Source organism: Xylocopa sonorina, chromosome 15 (assembly GCF_050948175.1).
Source record: "Xylocopa sonorina isolate GNS202 chromosome 15, iyXylSono1_principal, whole genome shotgun sequence".
Lineage (NCBI taxonomy): Eukaryota > Metazoa > Arthropoda > Insecta > Hymenoptera > Apidae > Xylocopa > Xylocopa sonorina.
Window position 1 is genome coordinate 5,864,330 of NC_135207.1, and position 21,670 is coordinate 5,885,999.

The following is a 21,670-nucleotide window of genomic DNA, read 5'->3' on the forward strand; positions in this document are numbered from 1 at the left end:
CTTGCTGTTTCATATCTCTTACAAAATAGGTGAACGATAATTCAGTGAAGATACAACGTTGACACGTTTCGCAAACCTTTGACACCAGTTTCTAAGATGAAACTTGATGGTTTCTAGAGATCGATGACGATACAAAGTTGAAGTAGCTCGCTGGCAATTAATTGAAACGCACGGGGGAAGGAAACAAGAGGGGGACCACTAAATTCACAGGCGAAATCGTAAGCGCGGTTAATTCGCGGAGCGAGAACAGAGGTACGTGGCTGGCTGCGGCGTGACTTACGAGCGTTTAAGTCAGAAATTTGATAGCGCCCGCGAACAGTTCAATTTCCTTTTAATTCAACGCGCTCGCGTGACGTTCCAGACGTTAAATGTATTACCACGCACGATAAGCCGGCGGTATTCGACGCGGAGCGTGCCGCGATTCATCGCGTGCACGATGAATCATAAACTGAGCGCCGCGGACGGAACGACGCCCGTTTCGCCTGCCGGTAAATTCCGCGAGGGAAGCGGGGGAGGAATGTAATTCCGTCAGGACGCACGCCTTAAGGCATTACGTACGACTCTGTTATTTCGCTGCGTTCACCGATATCGTCGTCGAGGATCTGTACTTGAAACTAGTCGTCTCAACAGGCGACACGTGCCACGCAACTTTTAACGTAACGATAAATCGTTGAGTTACTTGGATTCCAGCGTATCGGCATGGAAATAAAAATAGATCTTGCGTTAAGAAATAAAGAATGTCGAGGATAAACAGTAAAAGAAGCCTATCATTTGTCTTCTTCTTTATACAGGACCCCAAATATCCTGTCGAGAATCCTTACTGCTCACACAGCTCTCATAGCGTACGAACCTCCTTTCAACAAATATAGCGAAAAAGAGTATATAAAATAAATCCTCATTTCCCAAAATACTATTTATATATACATTCTAAGTCCTCCTCAACCTCCACCAAAATTCCTCGCCAACGAAACCCCGCGAACCACGCCAATAACTGGTCGAATTTTAACAACCCTTGGCCCAGCCGCGACGAAAACTCTGCGCACACTCGTGACGAGCTTCGAAACGCCACTCTGCTATCACAAACGAGAGAGGCAGGAAACGTTGAACGGTCGAAATCGGCGGACACGTAGCACGAGAGGACGCGGAGAACACGTGTGCGCGCCTCGCGAGCAGGCCCAAGCGCGCGGTTACTTCGAACCTCCACGGTGTTACTTCGTTAACGCGGGCCGTGGCGAGCGTCCCGCGAGCGGATTACCGGCGGCCTGGTACGAGCCGCGTCCCGCGGTAATCCGACGATAATGGAGTAACGAGATTCCGGCTCACGTACGTTCCCTGCATATTTTAACTTTGCATTTCACGCGGCGCCCGCCCGCACGTACGCACCCCTGCGCTCCGGGTCATCGCACCTCGGGAGCCCGCTTCCCTCTGACGACGGACGACGCCATCCTATTTACCTCCCCCGTTGATTGCACTGAGACGCCCGACCGACCCCGTATCGGACCCTTTGTGCGCCTTTTTCTGCGAGAAACTCCCTTTCGCGACTACTTTGCGGTCAGCCTGGATTACGGTCTGAGTAGAATTGCTCTCGAGGTTCTTATTGTTGGGCGGTTGCTACTCGAGGGTGGGTTAATTGCTACGTTATTATATCCGCGATTGTGTTAGAAGTGTACAGCGTTAACATTCTGATGATCTATCATTTTTACTAGGGTCTGAGTAGAATTGCTTTCGAGGTCTTACTATTTGGTGGTTGGTACTTGAGGGTGCGTTAATCGCTATGTTGTTATATCTGTGATTCTTAAAGAACCGTACAGTGTTAATATCTTAATGACTATTTAGGATTTTTTAACTTCTTAGAATATTGTTCTATATCGTATGATTTGTAATCAGCAGCCATTTACACGTACGTGCGAGTGGAAATTAAACGATACTCGAGTGATTTGTTTAGCGGAGAAGGTTTCCTGCTGGGGAGAGGAAAGAGTTCGTCGAAAAGTTCCGTCGAAAAGGGCTTTTCCAGAGGACGGGAAAGTTGTCGACGGGGGGTTGGCGGTTGGGAAGTTTTCGCGCGGAAAATCGATAAGCCGCGGCGAGGGTGAAGGCACGTTCGAGGGCTCGAGGGTTCCGGGACAGATCGCCGGATGAAATTTAATTAAGAAACGAGCCGGCTCGAAGGCGAAACGCGGCAAGATCGATAACGCGTTCCGCTCCCGGTGGCTGTCGTAAATAAAAACCGCAGGGCATTGTGCGAGCTGCATTCGATATTAACACCCCCTGATAAATCTGAATTCGATACCGCGAGTCGCGAATGTCCACGGGGCGACTCGTAATTGAACCTATCGATTACAGGATGCGGCTCGTAATCTGTACCGGGGAATTTCTATATCGTACTGAATAAAATAAACCAAATTACTTGCCAGCCGTCGATACGAAATCGTGGTTTATAAGTGTTTCGCGCTCGTTCTATAAATCTCGCGAAAATATTTCGCTTCTGCTCGTTTTTCATTCGTTTAACGGTATTGCCCCCATTAGAGGGCAATTAAATACATAGTATGACAGAAAAATTCAACAAATAATACAATTTTATCATTATTATCAAATAAAATGGTAGTCTGGTTACTCTGAAATAACAAACAGATACAGTGGCCTCGCTTTTAAAAACATAATCGAGAATAAAAAAATCTAATTAGGTATTTGAGATACTTTTCAGCTCAAAAGGACGTTTTAGTGAATAACATGGGAAATAAAAACTTCTTATTCGATAACTAATCAAAATCCTCCAAAAAAAAAACAAGACGCAACTTTACGTACCATCGTACCAATAAATATAACCACTGGGCTAACCGAAACACGATTCCATTTTTACCTCGCGTGGAATAGAATTTTCCCAGGCGATAAGATAAAGGCAACGAAGAACGGACAAGCTCGTAAGCCGAAACAAGGTAATAACAGTAACAATGTCCACGGTTAATCGAGTGCCGGTCTTTAATCGGTGCCTGGGAAACATACGAAGCGTTATAAGACCCTCTATCGAGGTGGTTGAGCCGGTCGCGAGGAAAATGAAAATTAAACGGATATATCCCCCGTCCACCATCAGTTTCGATCAGCCAAACCCAATGGTCTTACCCGTCCATGCGTCCACGGCGCGTTGAATTAATAATCACCGTTGCACAGTGGGCGTCGTTCGATCCCGTTAAAGCTACGCTGACCGGAAATGAATATTTATCGTCGATCGTACGGTTCGCGCGTGGTTAATTGCGCATTACAGCATCGAAAGGGCGGAGAAATTGAAAAAAAAAAAGATAAAGGGAGAGGAGAAATTGCAGGGCAGAAGAGACACAGAGGAGCGGGTCGAAATAGTTTGACAGGGGCGGGTACGAGATGGTCGTTGGGGAGGGTGGATCCGCGGGTGGTGGGGAAAAAGTTGAAATTACATGGAAACTATTTCCCCCGGGGCTCTATCTCTGCCTCCTGTATCGAGGAAAAACGATTTTCGTTGAGAGTGATCCAATAGCGGGGCGAAAAAGCGCGGAGCCGCGGCTGGCTCGTGTATTGGCTCGAAACAGATAGGACAGGATCCAATAAACTCGACGAAGCGTCGGGGCGCAATCAACGATGCAAATGCACGGGCCGCGTAAAGAAGGCCGCGCGAAAGGAGGGCAAAAGTGTTTTTTTTCTACGCTTTCGAGCCACCTTTTTTTTTCCACCCCCCCCCCCCCCCCCCCCCCTCTCGTCGCACGATCGTTTTAATCGTCGCGCGTTGGTCGTCGAGTTTCTTGAACGTCGCTGAACTTTCGATGGCGGATCGGGCCACCGTGTATGGAAATGAACGCGAGTGTAATCAGCGCGAGCTGGGCGAGAGAGATCAGGTTTGGGTGGAATGTCGAGGTGGTCGTTTTGCATAGCATAAACGCGCGCGTGGAATCCTTCCGCGACAGGTATAATTAATTGTCTGGAACTCTTTTCACCGCGGATGGATCGTCGACGGGGTGAAAGTGGAGGAGACAGTAAAGTGGACGTTTGCGAGGCTTTAATGGCTGGCTATGGGGAAACCGTGCTGTTGCTCTGCTTATGATGTTATTAAACTTGGAATATTGTTATGGGGTATTGCGTTCCTCTCACTGATTTCATTCTCCTTCTTTCTGTTTTTCTCAAAGATTCAGTGTGCAATAAACACTCATTGCATTCTTCAACAAGAATTACTGACCATTAATCACTGATAACAAACAGATTACTTCCTAACCCCAAAAATATCCCTTAACTATTCTAACCACACGACCATAGAAAAATGTCTAGGCTTCAAAAGAAAAACCTAGAAAAAAAAAAGTAGTAGAGAACCAGCTGAATGACATACAAAAAAATCGCGTTACCCTTTCCCTCTCCCACTTCAATGCCCCCTTATAATTTATTTTATGCAAATACAAGTACCTGGGTCGGTGTCTCAGCCCACGAAATTGAACGAGCTTATTACCCCAGTCGATATCGTGCACCTTCGAGGTCCTCGTGCGGTCTGAAGTGGCCGGGCGCACCACAGACGAGTGCAGTGCACTTCGAGTGCGCCGCCTCTTCGGGTGAAAATGTTTTTATTCATCGTTTTAGAAGTGTCTGTTTAGCTGAAGGGGGTAGCGAGCGTTGGCCGCGCGTAGGCGTCCGCTCCTCGTTGCTGCCGGTTATACACAGAATAACGAGAATCCCAACGACGCGACGGAGCCCCGTCGACGGCCAAGAGAATCGATACGGGGATCGCGGCGTGAAAGTTATCGCGGTTGGGTGCAGGGTAGCACACCCTGTGGGGGATGGCCAGGATCGAACGCCACGCGACTCGCAGTCAAGTTTACCGGGGCAACTTGACTTCGATTTAATTGATACACCCCTCCAACGCCTGGAGGAAACCTTCTCGCAGCCGTCTTCAGGGTCGGCGACGAGCTGTCGGGGTGGTTGCTGGAAGACCAAGTTGAACGAGAATGGGCGTTGACCCTCCAAGTTCTGCGAGCGGAACTTTCGAGTACGAAGCCAATCGCGATGCGACCGGCAGTAAACGGAGACGACTGCTATTTCGATCGTCTGCGACTGGAATTTCTGTTGCTAATAAAAATTAACGACAGCGTTTTATTTCGATCCTCCGTTTTTATTCCGCGCCACTTTAAAGAACTCCTTTTTTTTGGTTGAAACATAAATTTTCAACTTCGAACAGCGGCTGGGCATTTTTCTCTGAAGGGTGAATAATCTTCGAAATTGCTGATACTCAATTCGACTCAAAGTACAAAGCATTGTAATTCCGTGGAAACAAGTGCAGCAGATTACTCTGAAACTAGAAACTGCTATTTCGTAATTGTTATAATCAGCTGGGCTGCTGTTCGTGGATAAGGCACGCTATCGTAATAAAACACAATGGCACGGAGTAGTAACAAAAGGAAACAAGAGTAAATGTATGAAACTTTCATTTCGTAATTTCAACAAGTGACAATAAGATCTAGAAATATAAAGAATTCAAAATAATTCATAGAATTCACTTCAACGTAAAGTAACGAAATCGTACTCCCTTTCTATCGCGTCCTGCACAATTTCCCTCAGAAATTGCGCCCCTAAAAGTACTAATTACCACCAACAAACTAAACTTCTCCATTTGCCCTCGTCCTAAACGAAAGACGGTTAAACCGAACGTTTTACAAATTTAGATGGATCTGGTCCCAAGCTCTTTGTGCCTGGCAATACACTCCCCCCACCAGCCAAGCCAAAAGCAATCAACTTCCATCCTCCTTCCATCGAGACAACAAAGCCGTGACCAAGTTATTAAACAACGAATTGCCTCCGACAGAGGGTTAAAATTCGATAAAAAAAAAAAAAGAACGAACGAACGGAGAGAGACACGAGGGCCAAAGGGAACACGGTCACCAGGTCGCGCGATCAAAATTCATCCTATAAGAATCTCGATATCCTGACATCGCCGAAGAATCCCTTTCGACCCAACCCCTTCCACCCCTGAATTTCGCCGTCAAACAAACGCCGCTTCCCTTTCGTCGCGGGCAAACTTCCAACAATCCCCGTGAATTATTAATCGGATTCGAATATTCCATGCAAATTACTTTTCTCTCATCTCGTGCGCCCCTCTCGTCCACCGCCGCCGCTATTGACGACCAAGAGGAGGAGGTGGAGGAGGAGGACGAGTTTCGCTCGACGGGCACATTTGCATGATGTCGGCCCGCACAAAGCCCCGATACTTTGAGCCTTTCGAAACGGCCGCCAGGACAATCGATTCAACCCACCCCTGTCAGCCACTCGTACGCCACCCCGTCCACCCGCCAGGCGCGCTCTGTTCGAGTAATTGAAACGGCGTAAGAGTTTCGAGTTCGAGAACGATCGAGAGTTCGAGGACATTTTATGATCTACGTTGAACACGTGGCAGTGACGAGGCAGTGGCAGTGCCTCCTCGTGTAACTGAAAATAAAACCTGTCGAGCCGACGTTCCCGATTATACACAGTCAAGTTAATTGACTTTCCGCCGCTACGACTCCGCGGCGAACTTCTATTCGGGTCACTTGAATTTAAGTTTGCCCCCCGCGGTACTTTGCGGGAAAGTTTCCTTGCCGGTTAATTGTAAATTTAATCGAGGTAACCACGGATGTCTAATGTAACGGTGAATAATCGAGGGTCGCGAATTTTTTTTCTGGTGATCGAAACTGCGATTGAATCGCGACGAATCAGAATCGACGCGAATTCTTGAAAATGCGTATAGCTTCCTTTTTTTTTTAATATATTTGAAAGAGTCTCTGGTTCACGCGACAGTTGTACACGAGAGGAACTCGAAGGGACATCCCAAGTCAAGTAAATAACACGCTGAATCGGTTAAAGTTAGGTTCATATTGACGAGGTAGTTTCAAGTACAGGTAGCCCTCCTCTAACACGGTATCTTATAACACGGTTTCGCTATAACACGATTCGTAAATTGCGGGAAACCTCCTACAACACGGTATCCTACAACACGTTTTCGCTATAACGCGATGAGAAAACTGCAAATCCTTTGTACATACAACACTGTATGTACTTATACAGCCGCGGCGAGGCTTGCTGTCCTAAAGATACATCGTTGCGGAAATGTATGTAGGTCTGATGCGTATTAGGTATCCCAAGGCATGGACCAGCACTTGAGACGTTCACCAACGGAGACTGTTTAGTATAAGAGTTTTCCGTGCGGTCTTAGCCTTAGACTAATTTACGACCGGGTAAAGTGCCCGACGCGGCTCTGCTAGCCACGTGCACGATGTCACTTCCAAATTGCTGGAAGAGCAAGACGGTTGTTCCTCTTATCGGGCCCTATGTCCCCCGTAGGACATTGGGGTACGCCCAGTTAGGGTGGGAACACACGATTGCTGCTTAATAATTAGGCAACGCCTACGATAGTTCTGGTTTAAAATGCGTGTGTTTTTTCCTCGAAGAGTCAGTCAGTCAGTTTTCCGTGTGGTTTTCGTACGTTCTTTACTTTCATCTCCGTGGCCTGAAAACAAAAGTGTCTCACGCTGCTACTCGGTAGTCTACGTCGCGCCACGGTGTGTTAAAGAACAATTTTTTTATCTTTAAGACATTAAGCTTCAGCCCCAAGCAATGTCAGGTAAAGATAAAACAACGTTCAAGAGAAAATTCATTTCTTTAGAAGTAAAGATTCAAATCTTGGATCGTCTATCGAAAGGAGAAAAAGCATCCCACATTGGGAAAAACCTTAATTTGAACGAAGCAACAATTAGAACAATCAAGAAAAATGAAAAAGAAATCAGAAGTGCAGTTGCCGCAGGATCTTCGACATCCGCAAAACGTTCAGCCCGCCCCAGACCAGCAATAATTGAGAAAATGGAAAAGGCCCTCAGCATTTGGATTGACGATTGCTGTCAAAAAAAAATTCCATTAGATGGCAATATTATAAAACAAAAAGGATTAAAAATTTACAACCATCTCAAACAACAAGGAGAATCCTCTGTCAATCCAGATTTTGTGGCGAGTAAAGGTTGGTTCGAGAAATTCAAAAAGCGTTTTGCGATTCATAGCATAAGAATCCAAGGAGAGTCTGCGTCGGCTGATCATGAAGCTGCTAGGACGTATCCAGAAAAAATTCAAAACATTATAGCCGAGCAAGGATACACAGCAGATCAAGTTTTCAATGCCGACGAAACTGGGCTTTGGTGGAAAAAAATGCCCAGTAAAACTTTCATATCGAAGACAGAAAAAACTGCACCCGGATTTAAGGTGTCCAAAGATCGTTTAACGCTCCTTTTGTGCAGTAATGCATCGGGGGACTTCATGACAAAACCGATGCTAGTGTACAGATCTTTGAATCCTCGTGCACTAAAAAACGTGAATAAAAACACCTTGCCGGTATACTGGACAGCAAATTCGAGAGCTTGGGTAACAGGACATTTATTTAGAGATTGGTTTTTGAATTGTTTTGTGCCAAGCGTTGAGCGGTATTTAAAGCGAAAAAATTTGAGCTGCAAGGCGCTGTTGCTATTAGATAATGCTCCATGCCACCCACAAGATTTAACACATCCCAACATCAAAATAATGTTCTTACCACCGAACACTACTTCGTTGCTCCAACCACTGGATCAAGGTATTATTTACACCTTTAAAACATATTACATAAGAAGATCGTTACAGTGGATTTTAGACGCAACCGATTCGCAATCAATTAGCGTAATGGAAGCATGGAAGAAATTTTCCATCAAGCACTGCATCGATATCATATCTTTGTCACTGAATGAAATAAAAACATCAACATTAAATGCGTGTTGGAAGAAGATATGGCCCTCTGCAATTGAAACGGAAAACATACGTGAAACATTAGAAAATGAAATTGGTGCGATATTAGAAGTCGCTAAATCAATCGGAGGCGAAGGTTTTGTGGATATGGCTTCCAAAGACATTGAAGATTTATTAGTGGAAGAAGAAGTTGACGAAGCGGAATTAATCGAAATGGCATCCCTAGATGCAAATCAAATCGATTTTGAGGACGTTAGCTCTGACGAAGATTGTGCAGTCAAGAATTTAACATTAAAAAAATTACAAGAAGGCCTATGCTTAGCGGAAAATCTGGAATCATTTTTCTTGAATGAAGACCCTTCGACGGAAAGAAGTCGAAAATTCAAAAGGGAGCTGCAAAACTGTTTAGCTCCATACCGGGAAATTTACAATGATCTAATAAGAACCAGCAAGCAAAGTTCCATTACAGATTTTTTTAAGAGGGGAAAACATACAAAAACTTTAAATAACGAAAAAAGTTCAGAAAGTGAAGGCGATGTCGTTCCACCGAAAAAACGTTCTCGGTTGATTATACTGAGCAGTGACGACGAGTAAATTCATTAAATTATGGTTGCGTTAGATTAAAATATTTTTTTTATACTTTGTGTTGTACATACATTTATATTTTTAATAAAAATTACATTGTTTATGTCGAATTAAGAAAAATATTTGTTTTTAATAAGTTTTTGGAACGTAACCCCCCCTTTTTGCACTAGCTCTGGGTCTCATGCAACACGGTTTCACACAACACGGCATTTTCTAGGAACCTAACTACCGTGTTATAGGAGGGTTGCCTGTAACTCGAAGTCAAGTGTCTCGAAGCGTGAACATGATTAATGCGAACGAAGCTTTAGGGTTGGAAACAGAGAGGCGCTTGATCGATGAGTGCGAGGGCGAAAACTTGATCGCGCCTCGAAAGATGGAGGATGGATTTTTACGGGGACAAATTGCGAGGCCTCGTTGGGAAGGGTTGAATATTTCCGTCTCCGCAATTCGCTCGAAACTTCAGAAGAGTCAGCCTTCTGCTTCGAAACCTCGTGGTACGAAGCGGTTTCAAAAGACCCAGATGGTTTACTTAGGGGGTGGCAATTGAATCGCGACCAAAAAGGAAACGGAGAGACAGAGAGAGAGAGAGAGACGTGGACATCGATAAATAGAAACGTCGGGAATGTGTGTCGAGCGGGAAGTGTTGGAGCAAAGTTTAATTCAGTTTCGCTTGGCGACTGTTTGCGTTTGTAGAAACTGCTCGGTAACTATTGTAGAACCAATTAAATTGCCGGGAAAAGAATTAGCGCTCCGAGTATGAAAGAAGTCGATTACTTGGTACAAATTCACTTTACAGTTTACGACAGAGTTTTCCAGTTTCAGACGCTCCATCGAGGTTCAAGTACTGTTTGTTAGTTGGGAATGAAACAGAATAAGTGCACCTGGAACGATCGTCTACACTCGAGCCATGCCCTTAATCACATCTGCCACCGTTTTATCGATGTTAAATGATGGTCACGAAAAAGTATCGGCATATCGTTCCATTTATTTCATCGCTTGCGTTTATCACCGATACCAGAGACGCAAGTATATTAAACACCCTATCATCAAGCCATACTTTTCCAATCGATTCAAAAGTATCCAAATTATATAAATTCTCCCTGAAAACCAATCGAGAAACTCTTCGATCTCTCATACTTGGAGTAAAACTTAAGAAAGAATAAAAAAAGGTAAATCCAGCGCAAGACAACCGCGTCTAAAGTCGGATGGTAGCCATTGCTGGTACAAGGATGGCGTCACGGTCGACACGACTCCACATTCCTCGTAAAAGTGTCGTCCTCGTGGGTGCAGGAAGGGGCGAAGTACATCCTATTTCTCAGCGTTAGCAGCGCGGAATACGTGGCGGTCCCCACATCTGTGTGCGTCCCGTTTCGAGCGTGGATTTCGAAAATGGCCTTAGCGGGCTCTACGCTGAAAACGTCACGTACCAGCGGCGGAATATTCCGCGGACGGTTTACGAGATACCGTGCTCTGCACTTTCCACTGAAATCCTATGAAGTATAGCCGGACCAGGGTGACGGACGACGGTGCGCCCCGATACACCCTACCAGCGGGAAGAATAGGGAGAAGGGGATCAACGTGCGGCCAGATTAACGGGAAAGAACGGCTGAAACACCCGGAACCACCCTCTTGGACGGTCGTTTCTTGCACTGAACGATAACTCCCGCGGTATTCTTCCCAGGTTGTCACGCGACGGTGGTCCATTGTGCGGCTATAATTATTTGGTCACCCTCTAAGTAGACGAGACTGGCTACCCTCCTTTTTCGAAACGAGCGAAGCGAAGTAATTTATTTGCAAAAGTAAGGTGAGATTGTTTCTAAAAGAATCGCTGGTTTAATCACGGTTGTGAGATATATTTTTTAGTTCTACTTGACGCAGTGATTATTAATTGTAAATTATGTACGTTTATAATAGAAGGTTTTACTCAGAGTTTTTTTTTTGTTTCGAACAGCGTGATGGAAGAATTCTTGCGCGTCGGCACGAGTCTAAATTACAGAGTACAGTAGCCGAGATCGAACATCAGGCACACGTAATATCCCTTGCGACAGCGAACGTATCGAACAGCTGTTTAAACCCGGCACTTCTCCACTTGGAAAAATAAAATCGCCTGGACGAACAAATTGCTTCCACGAGCCGGCTCTGCCACCCGATTCAACGCAGACGTCGAGCCGGCAAATTGCTCTCTCCCCCGGTCACGATCGTACGTTCTATCGTTTTCCTTTTTTTTTTTATCAATGTAACGACGCCAGTATCCAGCAGCGTCGCCGTTTATGTTCTTAATTTCGCTGTTCGTCCCTTTAAAACCACCAAGAAGCCCCGCGACTCGCCTTTAATAGCATCGAGGATGGAGCAGCGTGCGCTGCGAGTCGATATCGAAATTCGATTTTCCGCCCTTATTAATTCGACCAGCGTCGGATTTAAACTACGTGGAAAAGTCGCGTGATCGAATAGACGCGTTGATCAGATCGACTTACTTGTTGTAAAGAACAATGTCCGGCAACCATATATGCTCCGACGGCACGTGGAGGGTGTCGACACCGCCATAGTCATCCGGGTTCCACTTCAGCTTGTAATCGTTCCACTCCTGCAAGCAGAAACAAAGCGGAAAAATAAGTCTCTGTTTATTTTCGGAACAGCGGCCATGGCTACGCGCTGGAGAAAATAGTTCGAACGGATGTATTTAAATTAGATGGACGATAGAGGTTCTCCTTTAGAATTTTGCGACGTTACCTATAAGAGACTCGACATTCGTTCGTCAGAAAACGTAAAGCTTAGAGATCGAGAAACGAAGAGTAATTAGTTAGAAGCAGGTGTACGCGGATCGATCTCGAATGCGAGGTCGAAACATGTCAATAACTATCTAACATCGGGTTACGAAACTTCGGACAAATCCTGATTGGGTTAGTCCCTCTCGTCGTGAAACTAATAACTCCTTTTGAACACGAGAAACTTGCTACTCTCGAAAATAGCGTTGCAGCCTTGCGCGTAGCCTAAACTCGCCTCGATTGACCATCCTTAAACGAGAAATCAAATTATTGTTCACCGTCCCTCAACCAGCTCCACTCTAAGCTTCTGTTCAACCCTCCTGGAAATATCTCCAGGATACGTTTTCCACATTTTATAATATTGTATTATAATAAAAAAAAGGTATTAAATAACGCAGATGCAAAATACAAATGGAACAATAATGTCCTTGAAATTACTTAGAAATTAATTTCATTTCTCGAAAGATACCATAAAAAAAAATACCTTCTTCGAAATTAAAGTACACAAGTAATAATCCAGAACTTTCCGCGTAATTCCACGCAATTTTGGAACTAACAGGAAACGAGCCTAAACAGCTTCGAATTATCTCTAATTACAGCTGGCGAGGACACGCTGAGGCTAATGGTACCGCCATGGCGTCTGCTCCTTAGCCAAATGTCGCAGGCGAACCTCGAGTTCTTTCGACGTCCGCGGAGAGCCGAATCGGAAGTCGATGGAAATTGAAACGACCGCGTCCCTCCAGTACGCGCGACAAAGTGGAATGACGTCGATCGATACCAGACACCGTCCGGTTATATCGCGCCCCGTCCTGTATCGCCAATGAACTCGATGATTGTAAATGATTGCATTCGCGAGCCGGCTGCACGGTTCGCGAATTAAAATCCTGGCAATGCGCTCGCGAATTGCCACGGGCGAGGCCCGAAATTTTTAAATAACATTTCGACGCTTCGTAACATCCTCGATTAATATTCGCCTAACAAACCGTAACACCGTGCAGCATTTTTTTCGCAAATCAACAAGCTCCGTTTTTTTTTTTTCCACCCCCTGATACGTTCTCGTTTCATCGTGCTTTTCGACGCGAGGTATAGAGATTCAATTAAATCGGCTGGTTCTAGGATTAAACGCTCTCGAACCGACGGGTAGTGGGGAGTGAATTAGGAGGCTCGTAAAAGTACACAGATGCGCGGAACGTTTCGCGAGACGTATTGATTTTCACTGGCATGAATTATTCCGGTTGCAATTAGCCAAGTTTCGACGATTCGACAAAAATTCCGCGCACGATTCCCCCGTGGGAGCCTTCGTTCCTAAATCAATTATCATTACGTGCGCCAGAGACGAATCGATTTAAAGAGCTTCGCGAAAAAAGATGAGGCCTCGACCGTCCTCGAATTCGCTTGAGAAATTGCGTATTTAAAATTTATTCCACTCGACTGGTAATGCCACGAACGCGCGTTCCATTGGCGCGTTACATTTTCGATTCGATCGAGAGGATCGAACGAATTCGACTATTTTTTTAACCGATATCGCGTGCCACGAATCTCGACGCGTCAAAGGGTAGTAAAGGCTCGACGATGATGCGATTCGAGGGGAAAATAACGCGGGTATGGAATATAATTGGCAGATCGACGGGGCCCTTTGCGTCGAGCCCTCATTGGCGGAATATATTCGCTCGATTACACGGTGCACGACGCGGCAGTCGATTCAATTGCGCCGAAGCAATTAACACTTCGCTCGCCGCGAGTGCAACGCGGTGTACTCATTAAACGGAACGACCGAAATTTCCTCGGCAAGCTACGTCGTTTCACTGGCCATCGTTCCTCTCTTTCAAACGATCTCTTTTCTTCCCAGCGACTCGCGAAAGTGGAAGATCGAGCGATGCAATCGAGTCTTCGATCCACGTCCGACTTATGATTTATCTGCACCACGCACGTTAAACTGTAGCGAGGTTTCAACGGCTCGATTACATTCGTGGGGACTAAAATCGTGCAGGATTCTGACGTGGTGTGCTGTGAATTTTGCAAGCGTCTGTTTCGTTTACTCGAGCGATTTTCTGCTTCCGTCTGTCTGACCAATACGTGTCTATCCTCCTGACAATTAATTTACCTATACCTTTCGTTCCTCCAATTTATTCCTTTCAGAATAATTCACATGCGAGAATTTAGCCCCCGAATTTCGTTTTGTCATCAGAGTAATCAGATTTTTCTTTTCGCTACTATTTTTAACAGAGACTTTATTCTATGTAAATGAGATTAACTTGATATAAGGTAATATGTCGCTGGGAGTCGAGGAGGAATTTTTCGATAACCGAAACGAACTTACGTAAACGTGGAATCTTCTCAGATAGTCATGAACCCGTCACTTTGACAGCTTTGGTACCTCTAATATTAAACACACGCTGCTTAATCAAACGGTGTCATAACTTTCGACCGTTTCCATCGAGGCGAGACGAGTAGATCAACAGGAACTCGCGGAATCGTTCGCGATCCACAAAAATTCCCCGCTCCTCGCGGTTCGATGATAAATTGCGTGTCGCGAGGCGCGGCGATACAAGAGGGGACGCTTGCGGAGGCTTTAAAAATCGCTAGCGACTCGGGGAGCGGTAAAAAACGATGCCAATTTAAGGGCGATGCTCGTCGTCACCGCGGCGAAAAAACTTCTTTGGTTACGGCTTTCGAAGCCGCTTGATAAATGCTGCTTGTTAGCTCCTGAAACGGATATCGTTCATAAGACACGACGTGGTCGTATTTTATCCACCCTTGCCTCTTGAGGGTAAAAAACGAAATTGCTCGACGTTCTTAAAAGCATTTACAAATTGAAAAGCAAAAAAAAAATGCAAGAAATTTGTTATTTTACATATACGATTATTAGAAACAAAATAACTGCCTGTATCAACCCCTTCATCCTTGTGCAAAGGGTTAATAGGGACTATCAATGTGCGAGAGACTTACAGAGTGACGAATAGGACGAGACGAAAAATATCGGCTGGACAAATACTCTAAGGATACTTTCATCCGCTACAAAGCAGTTCTCGTACTATGACGAGCGTAAACGAGAATCGATAGCACAAGGGGCGGGGGTTGCATTTCTGCTGGAACCTAACCGAAACCCCCAACAGTCTTATCGTCCCAGCTGAACGCAGCCGCGTTATATCGGAAAGGCATCGACCCCCAAGTGGAATATCGATTTACGGCGTGTAACCCTTTAAGCTCGCGGATATCTGAAAATTTCCGTGTTTCCGCAGCGGACTCGCGAGCGTTCCCCGCGATCGGCGGATGTTCGACGGATTCGCGGGAATAAAAGGCAGCGACAACACGGCCCCGTTGCCGTTTTCATCGCGCCTCGCGTCTCGCCTGTTGCATTACATTTGCCTGAACGCACCCCGCGAGTCGATGACCCTTTCGTTCCACCTTTCCATTCTTCCATCCCCCCCGCGTTTCGAGCTGCACACCCGGTGTCGCTCGACGCGTTCGCAAAACTGCACCTGACAGATAACAGCTCGGATTAACTCGGATCCATTCTCGTTACCTCCGAACGGGATAAACAAAACAGCGAGCACACTCGTAAAAATGATTTATTCTCTATTCGGAAATATTGAAATTCATTTAGAGAATATTCTCGCGAACAAGTATCGAATTTAATAATTCATAGATGGAATGTTGGTAATTGAACTTTTTAGAAAATTGAGTTAGACTGTAAAGAAGCTTTTGAAGCTTGAATAATGCAACTTACATTGGACCAATAAGGGTAAGGAGCTCGTGAAACCTTCATACAAGCAAGACGTGAAAATATCGCGCGACCAAGGCTAAGAAACCGTGACTCGAACGATGGATTAACGGGGTTTTAAGTTTGATCGATCGATGGGAGTCCCAGGGTATAATGTTTTCGTTGAGGAACTGGAGGGCTGCCAGCGGGAGTGACATTAGTTTTCGTAGGAGAACGGACCATCGGAAACGAGATTATCCGAGATTGCCTTTAAACATCCCCTGAACGAGGAAATTATGCGACTTCGGTTGCCGCGGCACCTACTTTCATTCCGTACCTGGTTCAAATCCTGGCGTTGTTACTCGAGAGAGGGAATAATGGAACTGCCCGCCTCCGCTTGAAATCGGTATCAATTTTCGCTCTTTCGCACTTCCTCCGCTACTTTCACCCTCGCGCGACGTTAAACGAACGACCTTAAATGAATCGCGGAACAACGCTGGCCGCGTCGTTCAGTCGCTTTAATATCCTTTGAAATAGTTAAGCAATCATTTCGCGAGCTGACCAAAGGGGGGACGAGCATCGAGGCTGTTTCACGGTTACATCGAGAGCCAGCGCCGGTGTGAAAGGCAGAAAAATAACGAGTCCTCGTTATACAATTTCAGTAAAAGCTGTCCGTTCCAACGTTCTAATTATTAAACAACCGCTTCATAAGCCGAAAGCGTGAAAACTTGATTATCCCGACGGCTGGTATTATTAAATTTCGCAGTCGTTTCGCGAGCAGACGCAAAACGAACAGAGGGAGGATCGAGAGGAATTTCTCGAGCGAGCGAAAACGTTTCTGTTCCTCTCGTTTCGCCCTCGGATCGTTCGTTCGATTTATCATTTCGAGAAAAACGTAAACGAGCTACGACTGGGACCAAGAAACGAAAGGCATCTCGACTTGGCAGTCCAATTTAAATATCATCGAGGGTGAATTTTCGCGACGCAGCCACCTATTTGATCGCGAGACTTTCGCAACGGAAATGGGGTGGGGTCAAGATTCAACGACCTTGATAAAATCGAACACGAAGTTGGCCAAGTGTATCAGAAGCCGATTTTCATAAGAACCGCGATGTGCTCGCGGGAAAGGGCGTCCTCGATGGAACAGGACTTTCCACTTTGCGTTACAACCCCGATATTTCGCGGATGTCCAGTGAATTCCAATCGAGCGCTTCTCTCGCGACCGGAAGTAACTGCTTCTCAAATATTAAAGACACAGGCTTCTCGTTAGAGTACATCGAGAAATATGTACGCATAAAAATCATCCAACCGATATCAACATAGCCACAGCGGTGCGAAACAAAAAGATCAAAGGGGTTGAAGCTTCCATGGTGGTACCATTTATACAAAATCCGTCCAATTAGTCGCTACAATCCAAAATATTCCTCGTAATTATCTCGAAAATGGACCACCCTTGGCTATTCATAAAATTTCCACGATAAACTGTAAATTCGTTATTTTGATCGCATTGGTGGCCCTGGAGTAATAATTTTCGAATCTCCTCGCGAATGTACAACATCCATAACGATACGCGCGTTAATTACACGGCAACGTTACATTTTCGACTCTCTTTCGTTTTATCATCGTCAATACACGACTACGTGGTCGAACACCACCGCTGAGCATCCGTCAGAAGCCAGAGAAATGCTCGTCTTCCTTTGCCACGATGGCGAACAATTCCTCGCGGCTGATAAAGGACAGCCACTTCGGTTGGCAGACGATCTTGGCCGACGGGCACGGTTCTCCACTCGACGTGTTCTCCACCCCGTCGGCCAGACGCGCGAAAAAGGGGCGCGAGGTCTATTGACGCGGACAAACGACTCGTGGTCCGAGCCAAGGCTGAAGAATAGACGAAAAACCAACAGGCTGGCAGCCAGTTGCTCGCCTAAAAAATCTCCACCCCTGCGACCGCCTCTCGCACCCTCTCGCGGCGGCGAACGAGATCGCCGACACCAGACGCGGTTTCAATTACGATCCTTGCTCTGGAACACGAGGATCAGCTTCTTGCTCCAGATGGGATTGAAATTGAAACTTGCGGCGAAGACTTAGGCTTAAGGAGGCTTACGACGGTCGGTAAGTTGCTAGTTTACCAGATACACGAATTTCGGTTACCATTTCGGGATGATTCCGCGAAACTCCGGGGGTCTGGCGTACAGATTTCGGGGACGCTAATTGCTGGCCAAGCGAGGCGTTCGCGAATTAATTATTTGGAGTATTGACACGGTTTTTCATTTGTAAGACGAGTGTGTATGGGTTTTAAGTGGAGTTTAAATGGACTGCACGAGGGACGTCACCATTTCGAATGCAGCACCACCTCAGTTTTCATTTAACTGGCTTTTTATATCTCAGAATAGCTACTTGAATTTTTACCTCTACTTGTGTTAAAGATATACATTTCTTTAACGATCGATCACTTGGACACTTCATAAAGAATAGTACTGAAATTAAGAAATTTTTGAAGAATGCTAAACATACACTTTCAGCTGTTTCCATTGTAAGTGCACGATGATACTACTTAGCGTGTCTCGAGAAACAGCATCGAGGCTCGCTGAACTCGCGAAGCGAATCGAGGCGTTGGGAGTGAGAGAAAGCAGAAGCAGAAGAAGAAAGCGGAAACGGATAAGAAGAAAAGTGTCTCGCTGGCGAAGAACTCGATGGAACGTGGAGGCCTAAAGAGGGGTGGCTCGCGAGGAAGAGTGGTATGTCAATAAGGATCAACTATCGTCCCGCGATTCGTATCTCGTCGTCAACAGACGGGGAATGAAATTCGTCTGCTTTGAAATTCCAAACCTCGCAGAAAGCGGAGAATATCAGAGGTCAAAGAGCTACTGGCGCCCCGCCCTCGTACCCCCTGCATTTCCCTCTTTTTACCCTGTTCCACCGCATCGGCCATCGTAACAGGAGTGGAAATCGCGTTTCCTCGACTCTTCGACGATCGTTTTCCAGCAGGAACAATTCGACGCTAGTGGATTCCGAAAGCGTAAGGTTCTGGGACCTCCTTCGAGGCTTCTGGTTATCGTTCCACCGAATCGTGAGTCTCTGTGCGTGGCGACGACCACGTAGAGAAATGGAAATTCCGTACCGTGCACAGCCACGTGTATTTCAACATCTTGACAGACTGATCGCGGTGAAATTTGATCGATGAATACAGCAGAACGTGGATTACCTCGCCAACGAATAATCTAAAGAAATCGCTTAATTTTTCTAATTCTACGCGGAAACAGAAACGCGACAATTGATTCGTCTCCAACTTCCTACTGTCGCTAATATTATTATCCGTATATTTCTATTGGAACCAAACGCGGTCAATTTTAATCTCATACTTTCAGAATCGAATCGACTCGAAACTAAGTTGTCGGTTGAACGCGAAACGATATCCGTTTAAGCGACAGTAGATTCGAACTGTGTTCTCCGTTCTCTTTTAAACGAACTGTAAGGCGCAATAAAGTAGTATCGCGGTACTCACTTGTTCCACCCAAACGTTCGTCGTCATGATCTGGTTCTTCAGGTTCTGGAAAAGAAAGCAGAGAGAACAGAGTGAAGATCGGATTTCCAGAAGGCACTCGTATAGTCTCGAGAGTTTCTAGTTACTGAAGGACGGATTTATTGGGTTCTGAAGATACTGAAACGACAGCCGGGGGAGGAAAGAAAGGGGATCGAGCCCCTTGGCCATCGAGAGACCCAACAAATCATCTTACCTCCAGTATGTACGCAAGCACGGCTTGTCAACGATAAGACGCAGGCATCGATGCCTCTCGCGGAGCTTTTATAATCGCGATCGACAAAGAGACTCCAATTTTTGATGCCATTGCAAAGAGAATCCTCGTTAAAAAAAAAAATGATAAACTAGTCACTTTGATAATTCTGTTAGTTTCGATGTCAGAACGAAGAAACCTTGAATATATCATTGGTTTGTGTCAGATGACAATTCTGGAGTTCCCTCTGTCGATCGTAACCACGTATACGGCCACTGTTCAATCATTAATACGATCAACTCGACGATACCGCGAAGTATTAGGATATCGGAGTTCAGCGAACTCCAAAGCGAACCGGTTGATCAATGGTAGCATTGTTTCGTGTTAAATGGACTCGATTTAACAGCGCCACTGATCGCACAATGGGAATCGAGCACGTAGTTGCGATTTCTTCTCTTTTCTCTTTATTTGTTCATTTTCATGAGGATCAGAGTGCTCCAAGTAGCGGCAATTTCCACGTACTCTCTATACTACGAGGGAACGTATCCCATGCGTGATTAACGCAAGTCTGGTTTTTAAATATGGCACTAGACGAGTCTCGTTTCGAACGATACAAAGCGAGAGGAACTGAAATTATTTCAATTTCTACCCAGAAGAGCTTCGCTATTATTATTATTGTTTATTATTATCCGTCTATTTACGTATCATCGCGATTAATTAAATTTAATTAAAAAGAATCATTCTCTCGAATACAAAATTATATATAGAAAAGGTAGTCACAGTATTTATACCACTCACTAGCCAAAAATATAAATTTGTACACTCGCGATTTATCGCTGACTCAATCTCTCCTAGTATTAATATTTCATTTAAATAAAGCCAATCGCAATAAAGTACCTATCAACGTTATTAAGCCACTCCTTCAACGATCAACGCCAAAAGGGATAGAACAAGATGAATTTCTTCTAGAGAACAAGGTCGAAGACCGCAATAATTCTCCAAGATAGAGGGGGTGGAATCATCCCTCGATCTTCCTCCCGATGGAACGACCAGCGTTAAAAAATTCGCGGCTGGAAATCCTTTGATCCGACAATTAGATCTCCATTTTCGACAAACGTTCGCCGTTTCTTTCGCAAAAGGACGCGAGAGGGTTTAGCGCGAAGACGCGGCGCGGCTCGAAGGATTTACCGGCGTGGATCCCGCCGCTTCCTGTCCTCCGCCACGGGTTGCCCCCCGTTCCACCGGAAAAACTGCAATACAACGGGGGAAATAGGCGGCGGGGGCGGAGATAAGCCGTCGCGGGGACGAAACTTACGACTGTTTTCACAAAGAGGCGAGAATTATGGCCCCCAACTAGGGACATTGTCGCGCGGATTAGAAGAGACTGCCGCCATCGCCGCAATTACACACGGTGATCCGGTCGCTTTTGTCTCCCTGGAACAACGTCTCGCCGCGCGATAATTCGGTCGGCGAGGGAAGCGTTCGCGACGCCCCGCGACGGGTTCCCACGGGACTCAACTTTCCGCGGCTTCTTTTAACCCCGAAACGCTGCTAAACGGACGCGTCACTCTTGAAGCGTTTAATGCTGTTTTATCAAGACACGTTAATAAAACCATCTCGTGTCGTAGGTATATTTTAATTCCACTCACGATGGCACTGGTCTGTGTGAGAAAAGAGAGATACGTTCGCATTGCGAGAATTGTAACTGCTATGTAGGAATTGCAATATGGTCGCTGCGATTTTATATCTCGCGTGATCAACTGTATTCGATTTTCAGTTGCTCGATAAACGTAATCGTAATTATCTTACGATTGAAACTCGCGTTTCCCTCGGTGATATCTGAAATGATTTGAACCAACGAAGACGGAGGAGCACGTTGAGCGATTAATTTAACTACAGAGCCAATCGCGCGCCTAAAGTTTAATTAATGATCGCACGCAAACAGAGACGACGTCGAACAGCAGTTACAAGCAGCGATTATTATTATCGCCGCGCAAATACAATTTTATTGCACGAGCGTTCCCGGCTCGGAATTATCCTGGAAATTGTTATTCCAAACGGGCGCTGCCTGCGTGCCGCAATTATGCAACGTAAATAAATTCACCGCGCAGCCATGCGAGCGGTTTATCTCGAGCGGT

General features: G+C 45.7%; 1 protein-coding gene across 2 annotated transcripts in view; it reads right to left on the reverse strand.

The window, feature by feature from the left end:
• Positions 1-21,670, reverse strand: part of Nachralpha1 (nicotinic acetylcholine receptor alpha1) — a 130,613-nt gene that overhangs the window by 23,939 nt on the left and 85,004 nt on the right. For both annotated transcript variants that reach the window (XM_076907226.1, XM_076907227.1), the window contains 2 exons: positions 19,304-19,348; positions 11,805-11,914 (listed from right to left, as the gene is read on the reverse strand). In XM_076907226.1, the coding sequence (XP_076763341.1) occupies positions 11,805-11,914; positions 19,304-19,348 (155 nt within the window). The remainder of the gene's footprint in view (positions 1-11,804; positions 11,915-19,303; positions 19,349-21,670) is intronic.